This window comes from Cucurbita pepo, chromosome LG20 (genome assembly GCF_002806865.2).
Source record: "Cucurbita pepo subsp. pepo cultivar mu-cu-16 chromosome LG20, ASM280686v2, whole genome shotgun sequence".
Classification (NCBI taxonomy): Eukaryota; Viridiplantae; Streptophyta; class Magnoliopsida; order Cucurbitales; family Cucurbitaceae; genus Cucurbita; species Cucurbita pepo.
This window is the reverse complement of record NC_036657.1, coordinates 1334044-1355709: the sequence shown is the minus strand read 5'-3', so window position 1 is coordinate 1355709 and position 21666 is coordinate 1334044. Positions and strand designations below refer to the sequence as shown.

The 21666-nt window shown below is 37.9% G+C and overlaps 6 protein-coding genes, 1 long non-coding RNA gene and 1 other non-coding gene across 10 annotated transcripts in view; 1 reads left to right on the top strand and 7 right to left on the bottom strand.

Moving 5' to 3' along the window:
- The first annotated feature begins 993 nt into the window (after positions 1–993).
- Positions 994–2875, top strand: LOC111782544. Of its 2 annotated transcripts, none has more exons than XM_023663309.1 (2): positions 994–2203; positions 2589–2875. In XM_023663309.1, the coding sequence occupies exons 1-2, from the start codon at positions 1258–1260 to the stop codon at positions 2600–2602; spliced, it is 960 nt and encodes a 319-aa protein (XP_023519077.1). In that variant the 5' UTR covers positions 994–1257; the 3' UTR covers positions 2603–2875. The 2 variants fall into 2 exon arrangements, with proteins under 2 accessions (XP_023519077.1, XP_023519076.1); XM_023663308.1 differs by having other exon boundaries at positions 2577–2875.
- A 3081-nt stretch (positions 2876–5956) lies between these two features.
- Positions 5957–6036, bottom strand: TRNAL-UAG. The gene has a single exon. It is a non-coding gene; the product is annotated as a tRNA-Leu (tRNA).
- Positions 6037–6109: 73 nt separating this feature from the next.
- LOC111782515 (serine/threonine-protein kinase HT1-like) lies at positions 6110–8337 on the bottom strand. The gene is made up of 3 exons (XM_023663277.1): positions 7321–8337; positions 6567–7022; positions 6110–6451 (listed from the first exon to the last, which is right to left on the bottom strand). The coding sequence occupies exons 1-3, from the start codon at positions 7678–7680 to the stop codon at positions 6188–6190; spliced, it is 1080 nt and encodes a 359-aa protein (XP_023519045.1). The 5' UTR covers positions 7681–8337; the 3' UTR covers positions 6110–6187.
- Positions 8338–9859: 1522 nt separating this feature from the next.
- On the bottom strand, positions 9860–12925 carry LOC111783428 (E3 ubiquitin-protein ligase SIS3-like). The gene is made up of 10 exons (XM_023664352.1): positions 12546–12925; positions 12438–12476; positions 12236–12302; positions 12080–12153; positions 11837–11975; positions 11660–11752; positions 11511–11576; positions 11293–11412; positions 10503–10616; positions 9860–10421 (listed from the first exon to the last, which is right to left on the bottom strand). The coding sequence occupies exons 1-10, from the start codon at positions 12572–12574 to the stop codon at positions 10092–10094; spliced, it is 1071 nt and encodes a 356-aa protein (XP_023520120.1). The 5' UTR covers positions 12575–12925; the 3' UTR covers positions 9860–10091.
- An 814-nt stretch (positions 12926–13739) lies between these two features.
- LOC111783429 lies at positions 13740–15258 on the bottom strand. Its single transcript, XM_023664353.1, has 5 exons — positions 14884–15258; positions 14557–14802; positions 14407–14488; positions 14097–14311; positions 13740–13997 (listed from the first exon to the last, which is right to left on the bottom strand). The coding sequence occupies exons 1-5, from the start codon at positions 15126–15128 to the stop codon at positions 13877–13879; spliced, it is 909 nt and encodes a 302-aa protein (XP_023520121.1). The 5' UTR covers positions 15129–15258; the 3' UTR covers positions 13740–13876.
- Positions 15259–15824: 566 nt separating this feature from the next.
- Positions 15825–16985, bottom strand: LOC111783625 (bidirectional sugar transporter SWEET5-like). The gene is made up of 6 exons (XM_023664543.1): positions 16932–16985; positions 16808–16844; positions 16511–16727; positions 16261–16422; positions 16047–16166; positions 15825–15973 (listed from the first exon to the last, which is right to left on the bottom strand). Exons 1-6 carry the CDS (start codon positions 16972–16974, stop codon positions 15839–15841), a joined length of 714 nt encoding a protein of 237 aa, XP_023520311.1. The 5' UTR covers positions 16975–16985; the 3' UTR covers positions 15825–15838.
- A 1705-nt stretch (positions 16986–18690) lies between these two features.
- LOC111783642 lies at positions 18691–19392 on the bottom strand. Its single transcript, XR_002813390.1, has 2 exons — positions 19052–19392; positions 18691–18970 (listed from the first exon to the last, which is right to left on the bottom strand). It is a non-coding gene; the product is annotated as an uncharacterized LOC111783642 (long non-coding RNA).
- A 461-nt stretch (positions 19393–19853) lies between these two features.
- The window catches only part of LOC111782564 (protein DELETION OF SUV3 SUPPRESSOR 1(I)-like), a 2688-nt gene continuing 875 nt past the window's right edge, over positions 19854–21666 (bottom strand). Inside the window, exons 2-3 of one of the 2 annotated variants that reach the window (XM_023663338.1) lie at positions 21277–21384; positions 19854–20181 (exon numbers count right to left, since the gene is read on the bottom strand). In XM_023663338.1, the coding sequence (XP_023519106.1) occupies positions 20051–20181; positions 21277–21367 (222 nt within the window). In that variant the 5' untranslated portion in view covers positions 21368–21384 and the 3' untranslated portion in view covers positions 19854–20050. The remainder of the gene's footprint in view (positions 20182–21276; positions 21385–21666) is intronic. The other variant, XM_023663339.1, reaches the window with a different exon arrangement.

Genomic DNA, 21666 nt, shown 5'->3' with positions numbered 1-21666 from the left:
AACCAAAAGGGCAAAATTGGAATTTCACATTAGAATTCTAGTAGGTCCATATAAATTTTAAAATATTCGATAAATCAAAGAACTTACCGGACACAAAATTGAAAACATAATACTTATTGAACACGAACTATAAAGTTTAAGAAGTGAACAAAAGTACCCGTGCTTTACGTTTTGTTCTCGAATCACTTATATGGACAAGAACGGATTGAAACATTAGCATGGGTTCACAAATCCACACCTTTGGTTAATTCCGCTTGATGGAGAGACAATCTAGTGGTATTTTTCATCGTGTATATGACTCTCTTCTTTTTTATTTATGACATCGACACTTCTTCTCAGATCTGACCATTGTTGTTTTTGTGTTTCTTTNATGTAGACCAAATTACGAGATGCACATTGTTGAAAGAGAGATGAGAGTTACAAAGAAAACCTCGAGCTCACATTGATCATGAGTTAAGAATGATAATTGAATTCTCTAAAATTGAATTTACTGTTGCTCCTCAGTAACTTAGTGGTAGAGCGGCCCGTTATTAACTATACAAAAATTTCAAATTAAATAATCTAATAGATATATATATTTTTTAAATTTATGCCCTTTTATGGAAAAATAATTAAGTGATAACATTGTTAACCTATTTTTCTTAAAAAAAAAAAAAAAAAAAAATTGGTGAAAGTTATTTTCTTTATAATCATTTACGAAATATAGAAATATGGTAACTTACCAAATAATATGGAAATAACAAAAGAATAATAAATGAATACAATATATTTGTCTTTAATAAGGTGTAATGTAAGCAAATATCTAACGAGAACCCTACGAACACAAATGAACTCTATCAATCCGCCACGTGTATTGATGACACGTTTGACGTGTATCCGAGGTCAAGAATTTAGAAGCCCTCATTATGCATTTTAGATGATACAATATTAATTTTATTAATTTGAGAAAAATATTAATTATTATTATTTATTTATTTATAAAAGAGGTGGAAATTGTGGAACGCTCCGTTTTAGTGGCGCGTATTTGTCGGAAGAAAACTGAAAAAGTGAAAAATATTATTGGGAAAATAAAATTCCCAAAGGACCGCTCATTATATCATTCTCGACTATCTGCAGCCATTACATTTTGGTCATTTCCTTTTTCTCTCTCGTTTCTTCTTTCTTCTATCTTCTTCTTCTTCTTCTTCTTCTCTGTCAAAAGAATGGAAGTTACGGTTGCAGACAATTAGTGGAAATTCAAGAATCTCAGCGACTTCAATGATGCAAGGCGGTGAAGGTTCCTTGCTTCTTTCCCTCTCTCCTAGCTTCAGCAGCTACTCTTCCGGAAGATTTGCAGAAATCGCCGCCCGTGTTGTTGAGGAATTCCGGAAAGAATCTGATTCTGATACCGATATTTTCGACTGGAAAAATGACGCCGCGTCTTCCTTCCAACACGGAACTGAACCGGAAGAATTCAATCTAGCACCTATACACGACGGTAATGGTGGAACGGAGTCTGTTGTAGATGAAATCGGAGACGATGAGTTCGAATTTTCTGTCGCTCCTACGGAGCCACAGGCGGTAACGATCTCGGCCGAGGATATCTTCTACAACGGTCAGATTAGACCGATTTATCCGGTTATCAACACGAATCTCCTGTTGAGCAGTTCGATTATAGACAAGAATCGCAACGTTGACGGCGAGGACGACGACGGAAATTTGAAAAAACCGAAGCCGAAGAGAGTTCATCGTCCATCGCTGGGAAAACTGATGAGCGAAGAGCGCGAGACGAATTCGTGCTCGTCGTCTGAGGCCGACGAGCTTGACGGAGTCCTTCCTGGAACGTTCTGCGTCTGGTCGCCGAAAGAATCGCTCGAAAGATGCAAAAAGAGCAATTCTATGGGCTCGTCGAAGAGATGGAAACTCCGAGACCTTCTATACAGAAGCAACAGTGACGGAAAGGACACCTTCGTGTTTTTAACACCAAGCAAGAGAGTTGAGAAAATCGCCGAGGTCTCAAAGGAAAAGATAGACGAAAAGACCGCCGGAAAAGTAAAATCTAGCAGAGTCGCAGCCGCGGCGGCGGCGGCAACGGCTGCCAATGTCACTCCTGCGGCCTCTGACGAAGGACAACACGTAAAGAATCAGTCGAAGGACGCGGATAGGAAGAGACAATCGATTGCGTACGGACAAGAAACGGCGGATTTATTGAAGAATGTCAATGGTATGACCAAAAACTCACATCAATTCTGAACAATATTAGGGTTTGAAATAAGATTTGATTTGGGGGAAGAAGAGATTAAATCATAATCTGGAAAAAGAAATTAATTAACAAGTATTTAGGGTGTCGGTGTGCGAAAAATGATCCTTAATTTGGAATAATTAATTTGTTAAACAATCTTTACCAAGTAGAAATAGGCAAAATCTTATGTGTGATTGGTTGTATTGAGTTATAATGTTGTACATTTATTTTCATAATTTTCAATACATATATATATCTCTGAATATGAACTATTTAATTTTGACCTTTGTTCTTGATTCAAACGCTTGAAGAAATGTGACAAAATATTGTGTAGATTAATTGAAAATTACTGAAGATTGGTTTGTAGGATCTGAGTATTGATGAGTAGAGAGAGAGGCAAAATTGGTGCATCACATGAAAGCGCAGAGAAAATGAGATGTAGGCCCCATAATTTCATTGGCAACTTTTTATTATTATTATTTATTATTGTTATTATATCTGAAAGCATTTCCTTCAACTTTACAATTTGTCCCCTTTTTTTTAATTTCTTGGTTTCTTTTGATTCCTTATCTTCTTTCTTGGTTAACCAAACATCCACCCACCTTGGGGGGGTCGTTTGTATTGCTTTATTACAAGCATAATCTTCCTTCTGTCTTTCTTTCTTTTTAATTATGTTTTCTCCCTCTACAAACTTCATTTTTAAGTTTAATGTTTAGATTCTTAGTGAAAATGCTTCTATGAATTGTAATCGCCAAGTTATTTAGTAAAGCACTATAATCGGTCACTGTTAGTGGTTGTCGGCGGTGAATGATGATGGTTGTTTGTTGGTAGCAAATGGTAGTGGTTGCTACCGATGGTCATCAAGGATGCTATTTGTCCATAGTAGTGACTCTAGTATGAGAATATTTTGATCGTGTTTATATATCACGGGACATATTTTCTAAATTTTGAATTTAAGTGTTTTACTCAAAATAACTTATTTCTTGAACCCATTCTTGAGCCGATTTTCAACCATTACAAATTTTATGAAAAACGTTCTCGTACTAAGTAAGAAATTTAGGGTTAATATTGAGTATATTAAAGAGGTTTATTTGTTGGTTTATTGAGTTTAAAATTGAAAATATTGGACTTTCTTTGTACCGTAAGAGTTNGGGTCCAGCGTTCTCACCGACATGCCGTTTGATATCTGGCTATGATACCATTTGTAACAGCTCAAGCCCACCGTTAGTAGATATTATCTACTTTAGCTCGTTACGTATCGCTGTCAGCCTCACGGTTTAAAAATGTGTATGTTAGGGAGAGGTTTCCACACCGTTATAAGTAATGTTTCAGTCCCTACTTCAACCGACGTGGGATTTCACAGTTTCAGTCTACTAGACAACAGCTGCTGCTTCGNATGTATACTTTATTCGAGGGCTTCAGAGAAAGAAGTCGAGCCTCGATTAACTGTAAATTAAAAAAGAAAAAGAAAGACAATCACAATTATGTTCTTATCGCCAAGATTAGGAGCGGTAATCACAATCATTAATAAAGACAAACACAATAATCCAACAGCAAAAGCGAATCCCGACTTTGGAAAATGGGACGTTAAAGAAGACGAGAGGACTCCCTTGAAAATTACAGAACGGTGAGCTTTGCAATTGCTAGCAGCCAGAAAAGGGAGTCCAATCAAACAATGGCTGCCGCCGGCTGCCAAAGTTGTGGGCGCCGCCGTCTTCCGCCACAATAAACAGCCAAGTGTATGCTCCAATATCTGTACTAAAAGTTAAAGTTTTTTCTGTCCGATTCTGTCCTTTGGGTATTCCAGATCTTCTAAAATAAATATCCAAACCCACCCATGTGCAGAAGCAAGCACTTTCCCCACTCCAGCCTCACCTGGCCAACAAGGGGAAAAAATAAACACATAATTTGACTTATTTAGAATAAGACTAAGACGACCCCTGTATATTTAAGATGTCAAGTATCCATGTGAGAAAAATGTAGCTGTCCCACGTTGTTTGGAATGCATATTAACAAACATGTCAATTCACATACAGACACCCATTACCTAAAAATATATGAGCAGCTCTTACAGAGTGTTCTGTGAATAGACACTCTGTTACTTACAACGCTGTAGAAGTATACTTACAGTATTTGGGCTTGGTCAATGTTTCTGTAACAGCTCGAGGCCACAACTAGCAGATATTGTCTGTTTTGACTCGTTACGTATTGCTGTCAGTCTCACAGTTTTAAAACGTGTCTATCAAGAAGAGATTTTCACACTCTTAAAAAGAATACTTTGTTCTACTCTCCAACCAACGTGGGATCTCACAATCCACCTCCCTTGGGGTCCAGCGTTCTCACCGACATGCCGTTTGATATCTGGCTATGATACCATTTGTAACAGCTCAAGCCCACCGTTAGTAGATATTATCTACTTTAGCTCGTTACGTATCGCTGTCAGCCTCACGGTTTAAAAATGTGTATGTTAGGGAGAGGTTTCCACACCGTTATAAGTAATGTTTCAGTCCCTACTTCAACCGACGTGGGATTTCACAGTTTCAGTCTACTAGACAACAGCTGCTGCTTCGAGTACTGAGAGCAGTGGTAGCCGAGGAGGAACCCATGGCCCCTAATTGCCTGGTTATATATTTTGATATATTGCTGCCCCAGGATAGGCCATCAATTCAGGAGATGGATATGCAAGTTGCCAAAGGACATACTTGTATTCTTCTAGGGGTGGAGGGATTCCTTTGATATCCTGCTGATTTGAGTTGGACAATGATCCATTGATATCCTGCATGAGAACTACTATTTGAAGGTATCTCTCCTCTGCCCGTACTCAAATTCAGAAATCTAAGGTTTTCAGATCGGCACACACAAAACCATCAAAAGACTGCCATAGAAAGCACACGAACAAATATAAGCAGCTTACAGTTGAGAGGCGTTATCTACTTACAGAAATATGATTTTCTTTTGGAAGGTCAGTTACCTCCTCTATGAACGCAGAAGGATGAGGCACAGCAGAGGATTTCACTGCACACATAAATATTGCTCTATGACATGAAGTTCAATGAAAATAAAAGAGAATCCCTAGAATCTCCAACTTCAACAGGAATTTATACTGGACAGGTGCCTTAATTATTAAAGCCACTCCAGCACCTGAAATCGACGGCAGTTCTAAGGCGCAGTGGGAGCAGAAGCTGAAGGCTGTAAAGTTTGAGTTGAAGCTTCTTAAATCGCAAGCCATGATACACGAAGATTTGGATGAAACAATCAAGCATATATGAAATGATAGAATAAACCCTAATCGCTTAATCTATCTCTTCCTTCGTAAGGCCATTTTGCTCAACAAGAGATTTCTAAGATTGGCAGGAGAGTCGCTGCCATTGCCATAAAATTCCTCCACTAATCACAAAGAACAGTAGAAACTAGATGCTTCAATAGACAATCACAACACCAAGAAAGAAAAAGAAAATCAATCTTATAAAAATGCAAGAGATCTTCCGACCTGAATTCCGCACATTCTCGGCCGCCATCGGAAGAGCTCCACCTTCCGATAATCACAGACGCAGATCGCAGAACCGACGGAATTAAGGATTCAAGCAAATGAACAGAGATAAGAATTTCGAATACCGCAAATCCCTCGCTAAATCACTTCCGGTGTTCCCAGCCAACTCTTCATGGGCCCATCACCACGATATTGGGCCGAGCTTCATTAATTTCAAGGCCCATTAAAAAATGTAAAAAAAAACATGACAGCTGTGGGATTTGAACCCACGCCCTTTCGGACCAGAGCCTAAATCTGGCGCCTTAGACCACTCGGCCAAACTGTCAATGTGTTAACGGTTTTCTTTTTAAATTTAATAAACCATAAAATACAAAACAATTTTTTTTAAAATACAAAAATCCATAAAACTTTGATTTAATTAAAACCCTAACAATTTCATGCAAGACAAGGAGCTGTACTTGACAATCATACAAGATTCAAGATGATGAATTCCTAGGCTTCCACGAAGCACACAATTGTTCTGTAATACACTTTGGTAAGCATTGTAATGGAGTATTTCTAGATGAAGGGAGGTAATGACAGAAAAACTCTCGATCTTCATTGTAAGACTCCATATAAGCTTCCAAAATCGAAACAATCTCGTCGAAATGCGGTCGCTTGTTGGGATTTTTCGACCAGCATCTCTTGATCAGATGGCGAAACGCTTCCGGGCAAGCTGAAGGCAGAGGTGGTCTTGCATTCTGTAGAGCACAGACATGATCCAAATCAGTTACACGACGAACACACGAACAAAATAGATATCAACACGAACGAAATAGGTATCAACCGAGCTAAAACTAGAGAAGTGATTGTTACCTTCTGGCAGACTGCAAATGCTGCCTGTTCAGGAGTCATGTTATCAAATGGTGTCAATGCAGTTAAGAGCTCCCACAAGACAATGCCAAAGCTATAAACATCAACTTTCTTAGTATGGTGTTTTTCTTTGATCATTTCCGGTGCCATCCATCGATATGTTCCGGTGAATCCCTTTGCGCTTCCGCATTGAGATTCCAAGCATGAGATACCGAAATCGGCTACCTTAATGCACATATCTTCACCAAGTAAAAGGTTTTCTGATTTGAGATCTCTGTGGAGTATTCCCTGAGAATGAAGATACTGCATCCCGCGCGAGATCTCGAGTGCTAGTTTCAGAACCAAGTTCAGCGGAACCGAATGTGGCTCCTGTTGATGCAGATACTTTCTTAACGAGCCCCCCGCCATATACTCCGTGATTATGCAAAAAACTGGAGGTTTCTTGCAAGCTGCAATGAACTGTTTCGAGTAAAGAAATCTCATCAAGTGTTCTTTGTAATATGCAGGTCACAAACAGCACAAGAACATCAATCTTATTCAATCAAGAATCAAAATTACATAAAGTCCTAAGAAATGAACATAAACAGAAGCCATTTTTCTCTGATCTTCCAGTGATGAGATGCTAAAAGCTAAGGCATTGCATCAAGTTTATAGAACAAATGAAGTTATCAGAACCCAAATTCAGTGCATCAGACAACAACAAAAAAAAAAAAAAACACAGACCCACAAGAAATGGGTATCAAGTAATGAAACATACAGTGATGATATTGGGATGTCTCAATCGAAATAGCAATGCCACCTCTGAAATGAACTGATTTTCAAGAAAGTTAGCCAAGTGTTCATCCTCCTCAGGCTGGCTTATCAGCTTAATTGCAACATCCCTTTGCTTATAAACGCCTCTGTAAATCCTGCTGTGTCTTCCAGTAGCAAGTTTGAAGCCAATGAACAACTGAGACATGTCTGCACTCCATTCCTCTTCTCCCTCTCCCTTTATCTCTGCTCCTGAAGACACCAAGTACTTAGACCACGACACAGCCCGCTCGTACTCTCCAAGGGAAAGCCTCCTCCCAGGCTTCCCATTGATGGAAATTGGCTTGAACCAGCTCAAATTCCTCATGGGGTGTCCCCAAATTTCATCAATATCCTCAATCTCATCAATGTACACTCTAAATCGAGTCGAAATTTGTGTAAATCAATGGATCTATAGCTGAAAAAAGACAGAAACTAACTACATTTTCCCTTTCCAATGCTCATGCAAGAAAGAAACAAGACAAAGAAAGTCATCCCAGCAAAACAAAAAGAAAACTCCCTTCAAACTCACACATCAGATACAGACAGAGCCAGATTTCGTTGAAATTAGACACACCCATATACATATAATCATCTAAATCTACAACACAGCTGAAGAAAACAACAAAAGGGTCATTTCTTTCAAACTCAAGAACACCAAATTGGGAGGTGAAACAGAGAGAAATGGAAAAAAGAAGAAGATGGGAAGTTTAGAGGTAAAGGGGAAGGGAAAAAAAAAAAAAAAAAAAAAAAAGGGTCGGTTGAGATGTAGTTGTTGTTTCTGGTGGTGCAGTGAAAGCATATGAGGAAGAGCTGGCGGGTTTCTCTCTGTCTGTCTGTATGTCTTGTCTCTGTGTTGTGGCAAAGCCAAAGCTAATACCAATGGCCTTTGGGTTATGCCCCTTTACATTCATAACGTGTAAAGATCCTCATCTTAGGGGACACCCCGGGTCCTCTTTGATTATGAACCCAACCCTTTTCATCTTCCCCCTTTTCACCCCTTACCTTCTTCTTTTTTTCCATTTTGCCCCTCCCCCTCTCCCCATAAGCACAAAAAACCATGGGAAGAACAGAAAATGGGAGACGGGGGTAAAATGGGTAAAAGGGGGTAAAAAAAAGAGAAAGGGTTAGGTAAAGGAACAGAACCAGAAGAAGACGACGACGACGACGAAGAAGAAGAAGAAGACGAGGGCGGGTAAGGGTTTGGGTGTGGAGCCCACATCACAGGGAAGGATCCGTGGGCTTGTCGGACAAAGCCGTATGGTCCTCTTCCGTATACGGCCTTTCTCTCTCCTCCCTTCGCACGTGTTTCTCTCTCTAGATTTACAACCTATTTACCATAATCGATACGTGTTATTATCCCCCATCATTATTTTATTATTATTTATTTGTTTGTTTATTAATAAATAATATAAATTACTTCACTTTTTTTTTAATATTATCTTTTTTAATATAAATAGTTCCACTTGACAGTCATACAAAATATTATTACAAACAAAAAGGAGTATAATTTTTATAAAATTATTAACTATTAAAAACATAGATTCTGTTAAGATTCTAATTTAGATTCTTATCTCAATTATTTTTTTACTCTCAGTATTATCCATAATTTATTAAAAATAAATTTTTTAAAAAAATATTTCAATTTGAGTTAAAAGCTTTTATTTAAAAAATATAATATTTCAAATTAAATTGAGTTATAATAAATTAAAAAAAAGTTAAAATTGGACCTATAAAAAGTGGGCCCCACGCTTCCCGTAGAAAGAAAGGACGGGGTTTTGTTTTCGGACTGTTCCAAAATAGTTGCCCGTACATTATAGTGGAATCTTTTTTCCTTTGTCCTCTCATTTTAATTTTATTTAATTAATTAAAAGTTTAATAAATTTCTATATTTTAAAATACAAGAAATTTTAATTTTTTTAAAAAACCTCTATTATTAATTATTGAAATATTAAAAAAAATTAATTAAAAAAGGGAAGTTCAAAGCTTTAGTGTACATAAACATTAATTAATATTATATTCCAAAACTATATTAATTAAAATAATTTATAAATCAAATTAATTTAATATTTTTTGAATAATAGAGATATTGAGTTGTAATTAATATTGGAAAGAGAAAAATAATTGATTTTTTATTTTATTTTATGGATATGATGAGTCCTTTATTGTTAAGAGTATTTAATTAATACATATAAAATCAAGGATTAGATTGACATCCCAAAGTTGACAGCATAATAAAATAATGCTTTTAAAAAAGGTTTAGGATCTCAATAATTTTAAGGTTCAATCATTATCTCTATAAATAAATAATTATTTATTTATTTAACTCCCACCCTACATTATCAAAATAATTTGATTTGTATTAACCAACAAACCAATCTTCATCCCTTTATTTAATTAGAACCATATGATAAAATAAATACAATATGATGTTTAATAAGATTATGCACATGCATGAGATTAAATCATATAATTATTTAATGAGATTTTGAGAATAAAATATTTTATTTTAACCTATGCTTAGAAATATTATATCATAATTTTTAATAAGCTTTAATGTTTATGATTAATGTCACATATTTTTCACATTGAAAGAAGAATATATATATAGGATCCAGGAGGCATGAACATGGGCTAATGGAGGAAGCCCACGTGGACTCTTGTTTCCTCCATGGCCTGGTTTTTAGGTGTAGATGTCAGTGAATTTGGTTTATCAGTGGTGAATGAGGGGAGAAAGTTTTAAGGGGCTGAGCAATTCTGGTTAAGATGGTTCAAAATGGGTGAGCTTCCGTTCTCCATGGCATCTAAGGTCGTGTCGGTATAGAGGCCTGCTGTGTTTTCGGTCTGAGATGCGCGGTGGCTCGGAGTTGATCTCGACAGACTTGAAGGTTGGCTTGTTACGAAAGCAATGGCAGATGTTTGTTCTGTGTCTGAATGTAGGTTTGAAAGAGCGCTGAGGTCGAGATTTGGGAAGACGGAGGAGCGACATCGAGGACATTTAACGTTCAGACGAAGCCACTCGTCGATACATTCGACGTGGAAATTGTGAGCACATGGCATACCACGAACCTGCATAAAGGAGAAAATGAATGTGAAGAGGGTATGGAAACATTTTAAGATGAATGATGAAATATGAAGCAAAGAGTTTACCTCATTCCCTACATGGAACTCTTCAAGGCAAATGGGGCATTCACTGCAATCTGTTGGGACAGCCTTTAGCCTGAACTTTGGAAGGTCCTGGATGAGAGCTTCCACAGCTTCCCTCTGCACAAAAATAGCCCGTTTCTAAGAATGAGTGCCAACGAGAACACTGGGTCCTAAATGGGGTGGATTGTGAGATCCTACATCGAATGGGGAGGAAAACGAAGCATTCTTTATAAGGGTGTGGAAACCTCTCCCTAGTAGAGGTGGCCTAAAAAACTTAGGGGAAGCCTGACAGAGAAAGCCCAAATAGGACAATATCTGCTACTTGTGGGTTTGAGTCGTTACAAATGGTATCAAAGCTAGACACCGGACAATGTACCAGCGAGGAGACTGAGCCTTGAAAGGGGGTGGATACGAGGCGGTGTGCCAGAAGGACGTTAGGTCCCAAAGGGGGTGGACTATGAGATCCCACATCGGTTGTGGAGGAGAACGAAACATTCTTTATAAGGGTGTGGAAACCTCTCCCTAACAAACACGTTTTAAAGACCTTGAGGAAAGCTCGAAAGAGAAAACAAAAAGGACAATATATGTTAGCAGTGAGCTTGGGTTGTTACAATAAGAGCACAGATTTCCTCCCACGTTACTCGTGCATGATCCCCTTAACATACTATTCACAAGATAACGATTATAAACACCGATAGACAAGTGGCACAACTCGAATACACGTTATTACAACAGATCCATAGCCAAGGGCAGAAAGTTTCTATACACATCGATTTAAGCTTCAGACGTTTACCTGAGCCGAGGTTAAGAACAACCCGGGATGGTACCCAGTAGCATCTTGGCCAATGCCTCGTGTTTCCAATCCTGCAGCTTCAAATGCCCAATCAGGAACTCTAATCATATCAACCAGTACCTAGTATGCAGAACAATGCTAATCAATCCAACGTTTGATGATCCTAAACAGATACTCAAGAGTAGAAGTGTTATAATAACAAACAGTTCCAAGCTTACCCCATATTCCGACACCGGTATGCCTTGTTGGGCACGGAACAAGTGAGCTTGTCGACGCGCTAACCACTGCATAAAACGGTTTAAGAAGCGACAAGAAAACCGGTTAGTATCAAATAAAAGAACGGAGAAGTAGACAGAAACTGATAGACCTTTCCAATTGACAAGCAGGCAACGCAAAGGAGGGCACAGTAGCTGAAAAGCAACCAAATGAGGAAGCCCCATTTCTGTCCTTCTTCAGGCAGCTGCACGCATGAACAACACGAACTAAATAATCAAAGCTTGTAAAGACATGATTTTAGCCAATGTTAAGGAACAATATAGCTTACACAATCTTTAGCATCTCTAAACCACAGAGTCCCAATTACAGTCCACGCACATAGAAAGGGGTACAGCAATAGAGATAGAATAGAAAGAACCACAACTCGTCCACAGAATCGAGCATATCGCTGCTGCCATCCGAAATCTCTAACGAAATTTAAATTCAACAGTAAGAACAAGACACCCCTTATGAATCTGAGGAACTTAGGAGCTTCCCCAGAAGTAGTGAGTATAAGAAGAGAAGGTCTTACAATCCCATTCCAGCTGAAAGTGCATTATCTATGAACAGCAGAAGGCGAAAAGCAAACACAGAGGTATAATCAACCTGAATGAAGAAAGTGTTGTGTTATGCATAGCCACCAGAAGCAAGCAAGAAATCATGAATATATATGTGTTAAGACACATACCACAATCCATATGTGCAAAGGATATCTACAGGTATTGTACCTTCTCCAATTGATACTCACAATGATTCTAATAAGCAAAAGAGTTAAAGGAAAACAAGACATAAAATGGGTCTATTGCTGGTGTGTAATCATTTGAGTAAACAAGATTGTCACAATCGCACTCTTGCAATGTCATGATCTGATAGAGAATGACAAAGGATACATACTAGTAGCAAGCATTGACAAGAAGAACCCATCGTACCTGAAAAATCCGGAAATACTGAAGCAAGTTAAAAACCATCGATATGGGTAAAGAGGGGAAGAGATTTACCATTTGAAATCGACTCCTCGAATAGCCATGCCCAAGAACTAAACAAGAACACCCAAGAACACTCGGAGGTGGAGCTGCCGACAATGGCTAAAGGGTCGCCATGGGAGGGAAGGAAAAGGATTGAAGAATCACAAGGGAAAGGGAAATCAAAGAAGAAGTTGTGGTTTTGGGCAGAAATTGTTTGTGGGGTTGAATGATTGAAGAACAGAGAGATGGAAAAAGAGAAGGAATGGAAGAAGGGGAAGAAGAAGCATAGAGAGGGATGGCGTTGGGCTATGGGGGAGAGCACGCAGAGCAGTTATCTGATATCTCTGCAGCGTTGCTTGTACAACTGTAAAGCGTAATGACTGCCATTTCAGAGCATAATTGTAACCACAACCCTGCAAATTCAAATCTCTACCCATTAAAGTAAGTATGCAACTTTTCTTCAAAAAGAAAGTAATTTCAAATTAAACAACTTTTCCTCTCACCATTTTTGGTTTTGGTTTGGAAATCTTAGTTAACCCCAAAATTTGAACAAATCTTGTGTTGGGTGTGGGGTCACAAACAACAACTTTTCCTCTCGCCAATGGGATTATGAAAAAATCACAAGAACACTGAAATCTATATCACTTGAACTAATGATATCTTAGGATGAAATTGAACAATGATCCATATGAGTAGTAAGGAAAAGGAAGAGTAAAGATATAAAATGATGCATGCAAACTTAGCTATCAAAATCAGTCAGCAGTGGTCCAGCTTGAGGTGAAGAGGGCAATGAATGCTAGTTATTTAGAGGACAGGTGAGGTGTGAGTGTGAGATATTATAGCACAACCAAAAAATAATTGACAGTGATGCACCAAAGGAATTATTTCTAAGATTTTTAACCTTAATGTCTCAAAATAAGCCTTTTATAACATTTCGTTCGAAGAGTCGTTGAGAAAAAAACACTATCTAATACATTCGATGCACGCTTATAGAAATCTTGCACATTGTTTTTGTTAAAATTAGTGAGAATCAATTTAGGTAAAATTGTATTGGCCCAAGCACACCCCGCTAGTAGACACTTCCCTTTAACAAATATTTCGTTCGTTCTCCCCCCAACCGACGTCCAGTAGCTGACCACCCCTTTTGAGGCTAATCTCCTTGCTGGCATAGGCCTAGTGTCGTAACGGCCCTGATTTTGGAAGAGATGCAACATTTAAGAGCTATTCATAGAAGCGGTATAGCTATTCATAGAAGTGGTATACTCTTAAGTTTCATACGAGATGTAACCCCTATGTCACATTAGGCCCTCGAAGTGTGTAAAAATAAACATGGAAGAGAAATAATATATACAAAGAAAGCTATATCAGTTACAATTAGGAAGGTTTAAACATTTATAAACAGCTGAAGCTGGTTGCTTATAGGAAGGGATACTACTTATATCAACAAAGCGAACCTCCCCGGGTGCAAAGGAAAGATCATGGTGCCTGAATTCAAGAACAAAAGAAGCTTTAACTTGTCAATGATTCAAATAACACAATGACAAGATGATGCTTATGAGAGAAACATTTCAGATGTGCAGCTACCTTCGCAAGTCAAGGCCGATTAAACCAGCTTGAAGAACTGTCAAATTATCAGAATCTGGCGACACAATGATGATAGTATCACCAGAGTATTGCGTTTCGAGAATCGACATCAGTTGCGTTACACGAACGAACACATCGGATACGCTCTCGTTTGGGGTACCATCATCAATTGGAGGAGGTTTGATCCGTGAAGAGATGGTATCTGAAGCATATACCTGTTGTTTTCAAACACAATTCATAAGAACAATCAAACAATTCACTGTCTCTGGACAGAAACTACAAGCAAATCATTACTTTCAAACAATCATACTTCTGAAACAGACTCCAATCTCTTGCCTTCATAAGCTCCAAGCCCACGGGCATCAAGAAAACTATATTCAGGAACTATATAACTGAAACCAACAAAAACATCTGATTCCATGGCGGCAAGAACTTGAACATTCAAGACAAAGATGAATACCTTCGATTCACACCATTAACTGATGCAATAATCTCAGCTGCTTGATAAGCTCTCTGCGTAATAGAGGGCCAAATCCAGCAGCCATTGTCACAAGCCCCCATTTCTTTCAATTTGAAAGCCGCTTTAACAGTTTGCTTCTTCCCTTCCTCAGACAATCCGCTATCAACTGATGTTTTTGCAACTGGGTTTGTGTTAATTATACCAAAGCTATCGAATTCTGACTCTCCGGCCCTCACCAGAAAGTACCTTCTCAAACCCATTAAAACCCTTTTATCGGCCTCCAAATGCGAAATAAAACGAAGAAAAAATCTGGGTTAGTGAAGTTACCGATTGACGAGACGAACAGGGGGCATCTGGAACAGACCACGAGCTTCAGCGACAGGAAGAGCAACAAAATCAGAAGAACAGGGCAGACAGAAATCGATGAAAGAAGGGGTAGAGACAGAGACCAGAGTGGTAATCAGATGGCGGCGGTTGAAAGAAGCTTGAGAGCACGCGACAGGCTTCAAGGGAGGCTGAAGCAAGCGTGGGCAGGTAAGGGCTGCAATCGAAACGGAGGACGATGCGTACATTTTAGCCGGCGGCGACGGCGTGTTGGTCGAAAATCGTCGATGGAGGTTTGTTCATTCTCAGCCTTATCTTTCATTTTCGTTAGATTTTTAGAAATCAGAAGATCAATGGTCAATTCCACCGCATTAGGAACATAAAAATCCTTACAAATTAAATAAATTAACCACAAAAATCCTCCCTTTTTAAGAACTGTCGGCTGCTAAGATATTTTTTCAAATTAACAAATTTATAGTTGAAACATCTGCACTTCGAGTCACACCCGAGTCACTATGAGTTCACTCCCACGACACCCGAGTCACTATGAGTTCACTCCCACGACACCCGAGTCACTATGAGTTCACTCCCACGACACCCGACACCTGACACCCGAGTCACTATGAGAAACTCCCACCCCAACACCCGAGTCACGAGGTCATGTCCTACGTAATATAAATGAAGCTACAACAATGTATCAAATGCAAAAGACCATAGAGCAAAATTGAAGTTGAAGCTGAATTGAATATCCAATAAAGAATATGGGAAAGAATTTGAAGTACACAGCAACAAAAAGAATAAACGCAATGAATTAGATAACACCAAGTTATTTAGCTGAGCCTTCAACCAAGCTCCAGAAAGGAAGTAAGGAGTCTGCAGACGACATGCCCAAAAATCTAACCACCTCCGAAACTACACATCTAGTCATTCAAATCTCTGACCTCTTCGACCTCCAAAACTACACATCTGACATTTGAACCTCCGCCCTCCTCGTGCTCGACGTGTCATCATTGTCCCAATTTGTTGTTCTGTAATAAGTTGCATACAGAATCAACTGGATCAACCCAGAGAGAGCTCCCAAACTGTTTGGAATCTGCAAAAAGAAACAAAAAAGTAAATAATCCCATCGTCTTCATCGATACCATGTCGACAGGTTCGAGGCTTACCAAGACGTTCGGATCGAACTTGAGAAGAGCGTAAATGGCCCATACGATACCATTACAGAAGTTCGCGAGAGAGAGAGTAAACGGCATATACTTAACACTCTTCGTTTTGATCACAAGTCGCTGAAACGAAACACGCAATCAAATCAAACGTATAATTAAGATGTTCGTTGTAATATAATTGTAATATAACGAACGACGGTGAACGGAGAGGTACCATGACGGTCAACGGAGAAGTATACATGCCAATGTTGAAGATAATGCATAAAATACCAACAAAGTAACTTCTACTAATGGTGGTGTGGAAAACGAGAAGCGTAATCAGGACGACAGCGGCGAAGAAGATCGATTCGATTAGAAGAACGATCAACATCTTCCTCTAAAAAATTTCAAGAAAACAAGTTAGTTCGATTTCGAAACAGGGACGAAACGAAAAGAGAAACAATAAGAAATCTGTCTCGACTTACTCTCTTGATCCATGGAGAGTAAATAAAGAAGATGGAAACGTAGGCGAGCTCGATGAAGAAACCGATGCCGTTAATGGTAACAACGAGGATGCTGTCGGGATGAACGAAGGGCATTCCATAGAACACCCACATGGCGCAGTTGAGGATTGTGGCCAAGTAAGGGTCAGGCTTGAAATCCTCCACGGCCTTGCGCTTCACAATCTGAGTGAAGGTGGGGCTGTAGGGTTTTGGTTGATATCAAGATTTAGCAATGAAAAAATGCAACTTTAGAGAAATAAAGAGAGATTAGAAGCTTACATTGGTGACATAAATAACCCAAAAGATATGACATTTCCTGAGAAAATAAATAAATGATAAACAAAGGGATGAAGTTGGTGCTATAATTTGATATGGATGGATGAATTTTGAATAGAGTTGTTACCTATAATGCCAATGACAGTTCTTGCTGCGGCTGTACTCACCATTGTGACGAAAAACAAAGTTTATTATTTATTGTTCTTCTGCTTACCAGTTAGGAGAGTGTTACATAGAACAGTGAAGGAATCACATGAACAAGGGAGGAAAAATGCAACTTTTTTTGTAATTTGATGGATTTTTTTTCTCTTTTATTTGGTGGGTTTTGTTTGAGGTTGCTTGAAAATGATAGTGGTCATGGTAGTTTATATATGAATTGTGTGGGAAGAGGGTGAAAATAAGGCTAAATTTGGGTAGTTGAATTTGAATAGGTTATGAGCTATTCTCAAGTTGTGAGTGATTATGATTGACTCAAGACTAAGTCAGTTTTTGGTATCTTAACTATTTTATTTTATGGATTAGATTGATATTTAGTTTCTAATTTTAGAATTTTTTTTTAAAGAAAATTTTAGTATTTGGATATGATTTAGATTTAAATGATTTAATTAAGGACGTTTTTTAAAATCCACCAATATCAAATAACTTTATAAATTTCTTTTTTATTTTTTTTTTGGAAGAATTTTATCCGATGGTTTAGATTTGAATGTATTTGGATATGGTTAAGATTTAAATGGTTTTTTTTAAAAAAAAATTAGCAACTAATAACTGTACATTCTATTCATAATAGAATGTCAACCATAATATAGCAGATATTATACTATAAGAGATCAGATGTGTAAGATCTCACAATTTAGAACTTACTCTGAGTAGATCAAATGTAAGATCCACAACTAAAAATAGGCTAGTGAGCATCTTAGGCAGCATTAAACCGTCCTATCAACCACAATATACAATACAGATATTATACTCTAAGATTAGATGTGTAAGATCTCACAATTTAGAACGTCCTATCCACCACAATATACCAAATATTATACAGATCATGTGTAAGATCTCACAATTTAGATATTATACTCTAAGAGATCAGATGTGTAAGATCTCGAACTTATTAGTAGACAATTTAGAACTTACTCTTATTAGATCAAATGTAAGATCCCACAATTTATAACTAAAAATAGGCTAGAGAGCATCCTAGCCAGCATTAAACTGTCCTATCAACCACAATATACAGATATTATACTCTAAAGAGATCAGATGTGTAAGATCTCACAATTTGATGTGTAAGATCTCACAATTTAGAACGTCCTATCCACCACAATATACCAGATATTATAAGATCAGATGTGTAAGATCTCACAATTTAGAACTTATTCTGAGTAGACAATTTAGAACTTACTGAGTAGATTATACTCTAAGAGATCAGATAGGTAAGTTCTCACAATTTAGAACTTATTCACAATTTAGAACTTATTGATCAAATGTAAGATCTACAATTTAGAACTAAAAATTACTGATCAAATGTAAGATCCACAATTTAGAACTAAAAAATAGGCTAGAGAGTATCTTAGGCGAGCATTAAACCGTCTATACTATTCCTAACCGCTCAAGTTTACTGCTATAAAAATATTGTCCCCATCTCCCATACCATTTTTAACACTCAAGCTCATTGATAGCAATATTATTTATTTTTAACTAGTTACGTATCGCGGTCGTTAGTCTATTTGTTAGCAGAAGTTTTTCACACATCAATAATGTTTAGTTTCCTGTTCGTCTGTGACCTCACATGTATTGGATGGTTCTTATAAAATAAAAAAAATATACTTATCCTATAAAATGGTTCTTATAAAATAAAAAAAATATACTTATCCTATAAATTCATAATTTCGGATGAATGGAAGACAACATGATGTGTCAGATCATATAACTTGGATTTCATGTATTTCGTGTACATATTATTCACTCCTATGACATGTAAGTAAGGTGGATTTATGTACAGTTATGGAGATTGTGGTGTCGGCGGTTCTGCTGTCGGCGGTGGGGATGGGTGTGTTGGTGGTGATTCATGTGTACTGTGGGAAGGGCTTTGATGGGAGAAGGGGAAGGGGTTTGGATTTGGAGAAGTAATAATGGTAATGATTTAGATTTGGAGAAGCTTCCTTGTTATGACTACAAAAAGGGAAAACATAGTGATTTGGAATGTGTGGTTTGTTTGGAGAGTTTCAAAATGGGGAAAAATTGCAGCCATACCTTCCATGTCCGTTGCATTGATTCTTGGCTTTTGAACACACCCATTTGCCCCATTTGCAGAACTTCCACTGCTCTTCCAAAAATTGCCTTGGTTTCTGCAGACACGAGGTGACATTAATTGAATTTATTGAGACAGAGGGTGGGTGTTCTACAGCTGACGAGTGACAGCCGGTAAGTATTATGCCGCCGGGAGAGGTGGCCGGGAGGAAGTTGAAGTTCAGAGGAAGCGCCGCCGTCTGTAAGTGGCTTGGAAATGGTTACTGTACAGAATTTGGGAAAGAGGAGGGCCTAAGAAGAAGACGAAGTGGGGAAAGATAGAATTGTTTTATGCGACTGAAATCTCGGAAAGGGTCTTCACGAGAATGCATGTGCGGCTCTTATTTCAACCATGGAAATGATACAAACTAATGATAATGTCCATTTATAAATTACCCTTTCAAAAGAGTTTCAAAAGGATTATATATAATCGGAAGGCACGAAACGATTTACATAGGAAAACATGACATGAATTGTGTAGTTGCAAGAGATGAATATAAAAGTTTAAGACTATGAAGGTATGCAAATAAAGACTGAAATTTACACGACTCGGTAAAAATATGAAGGGATATCATTTTTTGTAGTGACTAGTCGGGCAATTTGTCAACATTCCAACAACTGCCAACTCTTTCAAACATTTTTGACATTCCAACAACATTTCGGACATCTATTTGAAAAGACTCCATCGCAATGTTGATAATCTCGATGGATTCATGGTCTGTGACGACGACGACAACAACAACAACGACAAAAGAACACTGTTTTCTTCGGTGCCAAAGGTTTCAACGATTTTCCAATTATCTGATCTGAAAAGGTATCAGTGTTTTAGGCTTCTAAGCATGTTCATAATACCACGATTTACAAGAAGGATAGAAGACGTCGTAATCCCACCTTGGGGTCAAAAGACCTAGTAAACATAAGATCTTGAAAGATAAGAAACATACAGACAACAAAAAAATCTTCTCATTTCTTCTCGGTATTGCTCTCCAATTCTCTCCGAAGCTGCAAGGAGAAGTCGTCATTGACATCATCATCATCCCAGTCGTCTTCCCACTGCTGTGTAATTTCCTTCCCTTCTTCTTTGACTTCCCATTCTGCAGTTCATATGATCATCCATCAAAAATGTCTATCAAACCCATAAAGAACAACTATAGAGATATCATAGAGTGTCATGGCGTTCTCCCATATCTATGATCACTCAGAAACTAACTGCCATAAACAATAAAAAGAAAACATGTGCCCCCCACCATCTCTCTCTAACAAGTTCATCTTCAAGTGGCAAAGACGCTTAGGAAATAATCCATTCATGTTAGCTAACAAGTTCATCTTCAAGTGGCAAAGATGCTCTCTAACAAGTTCATCTTCAAGAGCTCAAGACATAAAAAAAATTCAGATTCTGACAAAAGAGACAAGATATCAGCTAGAGTGTAAACATATCAACAGAAAACCACAGGACTCTAATCTCCTTCCTCAAAGCACTGTTGCATTGCTCATGGGAGGATTCAAATGAAGCAGCAGAGCATGCTTCTTCACTCCCACCTGCAAAAGTGGGAGCCTACTTAACAAAAACTTCTACTTCTTCCCTAGAAGGCAGATCAAGGTCAATGCACATCCACCAATTGATTTTGCCAACCATCCCACCAAGATCATCCCTTCAATTTTCTAATATACAACTAAAACTCCTAGTATTCTTGAGCACACAGTAATAAATAAAAGCTTCTCAATTTGTGTGTATCATACCAAATACCAGAAAAATTTTAATGCAGATAAAGGCTTCCCATGGACTTCCCGAATCCTAACAGTAGAATGTTAACCTCAGACATGGAAGGATATTCCTCTAAAGCCAAAAGGCATGTAACTCTGGCCTTTTTTTCTCTCTTACTAAAAGTTCTTTTTATTGATCATTATTATTAGTGTAATTGTATAGTATTACAACTCCAGCTCATTACGATTCTAATTGTATCAGATGGAAATGATATAAAATAGAGGTTATAGGCGAACAAGAAATATTTAGGGTGTGCTGATCCAAATTAGTGAATGCTATTATTCCTATAGCAGTTATCAGTTATTAGCAAGTCGGTAACAGGACTACGCAAACCCTTATTGCATTCCCATTCTTTTGTCTGGAACATCAAACAAGTAAATGCCCATCGGCCAGCCATAAATAAGGAGAGGATTTCAAGCTGTACCTTCATTAATCTCAAACTCTTCGAACTCATCATCATCTTCAAAGAGGTCAATCTTAACTTCCTCAGTCGCGGTTTTGGTTTCGGTTGCCATCACAAAGTTTGAACTGCCTACGGATGTATTATTCAACAAAAATCAGCAATAATCACATTAATAAGTAAAAAAAAAAAAAAAAAAAAATTCAAACCAGAAGCAAAATTATGCTCCGCATGAGGATTAATTTGATTTACGGCGAGACGGAAATGTAATAAGATGCCTCATTATAAATGAGGAATTTATAATTGAATTTAGAATTAAATAACAAAGTACAATCTAGTGAAACCCTAACTTTTCCAATCTAAGATGCCAATCACACAAGAAACCAATAGTACAAAAAAAAAAAAAAAAAAAAA

Excerpts from the sequence above, each read along its gene's own strand:
- LOC111782544 (XM_023663308.1), top strand. The coding sequence starts at position 1,258 with ATGATGCAAGGCGGTGAAGGTTCCTTGCTTCTTTCCCTCTCTCCTAGC. Across the intron at positions 2,204-2,576 it reads TTTATTGAAGAATGTCAATG|ATTGGTTTGTAGGATCTGAG; the intron begins GTATGACCAAAA and ends AAATTACTGAAG.
- LOC111782515 (XM_023663277.1), bottom strand. The coding sequence starts at position 7,680 with ATGAGGAATTTGAGCTGGTTCAAGCCAATTTCCATCAATGGGAAGCCT. Across the intron at positions 7,023-7,320 it reads GACATCCCAATATCATCACT|TTCATTGCAGCTTGCAAGAA; the intron begins GTATGTTTCATT and ends TACTCGAAACAG. Across the intron at positions 6,452-6,566 it reads CATTTGCAGTCTGCCAGAAG|AATGCAAGACCACCTCTGCC; the intron begins GTAACAATCACT and ends TGTGCTCTACAG.
- LOC111783428 (XM_023664352.1), bottom strand. The coding sequence starts at position 12,574 with ATGGCTATTCGAGGAGTCGATTTCAAATG. Across the intron at positions 12,303-12,437 it reads TCAATGCTTGCTACTAGTAT|AATCATTGTGAGTATCAATT; the intron begins GTATCCTTTGTC and ends TTTGCTTATTAG. Across the intron at positions 11,577-11,659 it reads CCTGCTTGTCAATTGGAAAG|TGGTTAGCGCGTCGACAAGC; the intron begins GTCTATCAGTTT and ends CGTTTTATGCAG.
- LOC111783429 (XM_023664353.1), bottom strand. The coding sequence starts at position 15,128 with ATGTACGCATCGTCCTCCGTTTCGATTGCAGCCCTTACCTGCCCACGC. Across the intron at positions 14,803-14,883 it reads CCTGTTCGTCTCGTCAATCG|GTACTTTCTGGTGAGGGCCG; the intron begins GTAACTTCACTA and ends GGGTTTGAGAAG. Across the intron at positions 13,998-14,096 it reads ATCGGCCTTGACTTGCGAAG|GCACCATGATCTTTCCTTTG; the intron begins GTAGCTGCACAT and ends TCTTGAATTCAG.
- LOC111783625 (XM_023664543.1), bottom strand. The coding sequence starts at position 16,974 with ATGGTGAGTACAGCCGCAGCAAGAACTGTCATTGGCATTATAG. Across the intron at positions 16,728-16,807 it reads GGGTTATTTATGTCACCAAT|CCCCACCTTCACTCAGATTG; the intron begins GTAAGCTTCTAA and ends AAAACCCTACAG. Across the intron at positions 16,423-16,510 it reads ACTCTCCATGGATCAAGAGA|AGGAAGATGTTGATCGTTCT; the intron begins GTAAGTCGAGAC and ends GAAATTTTTTAG.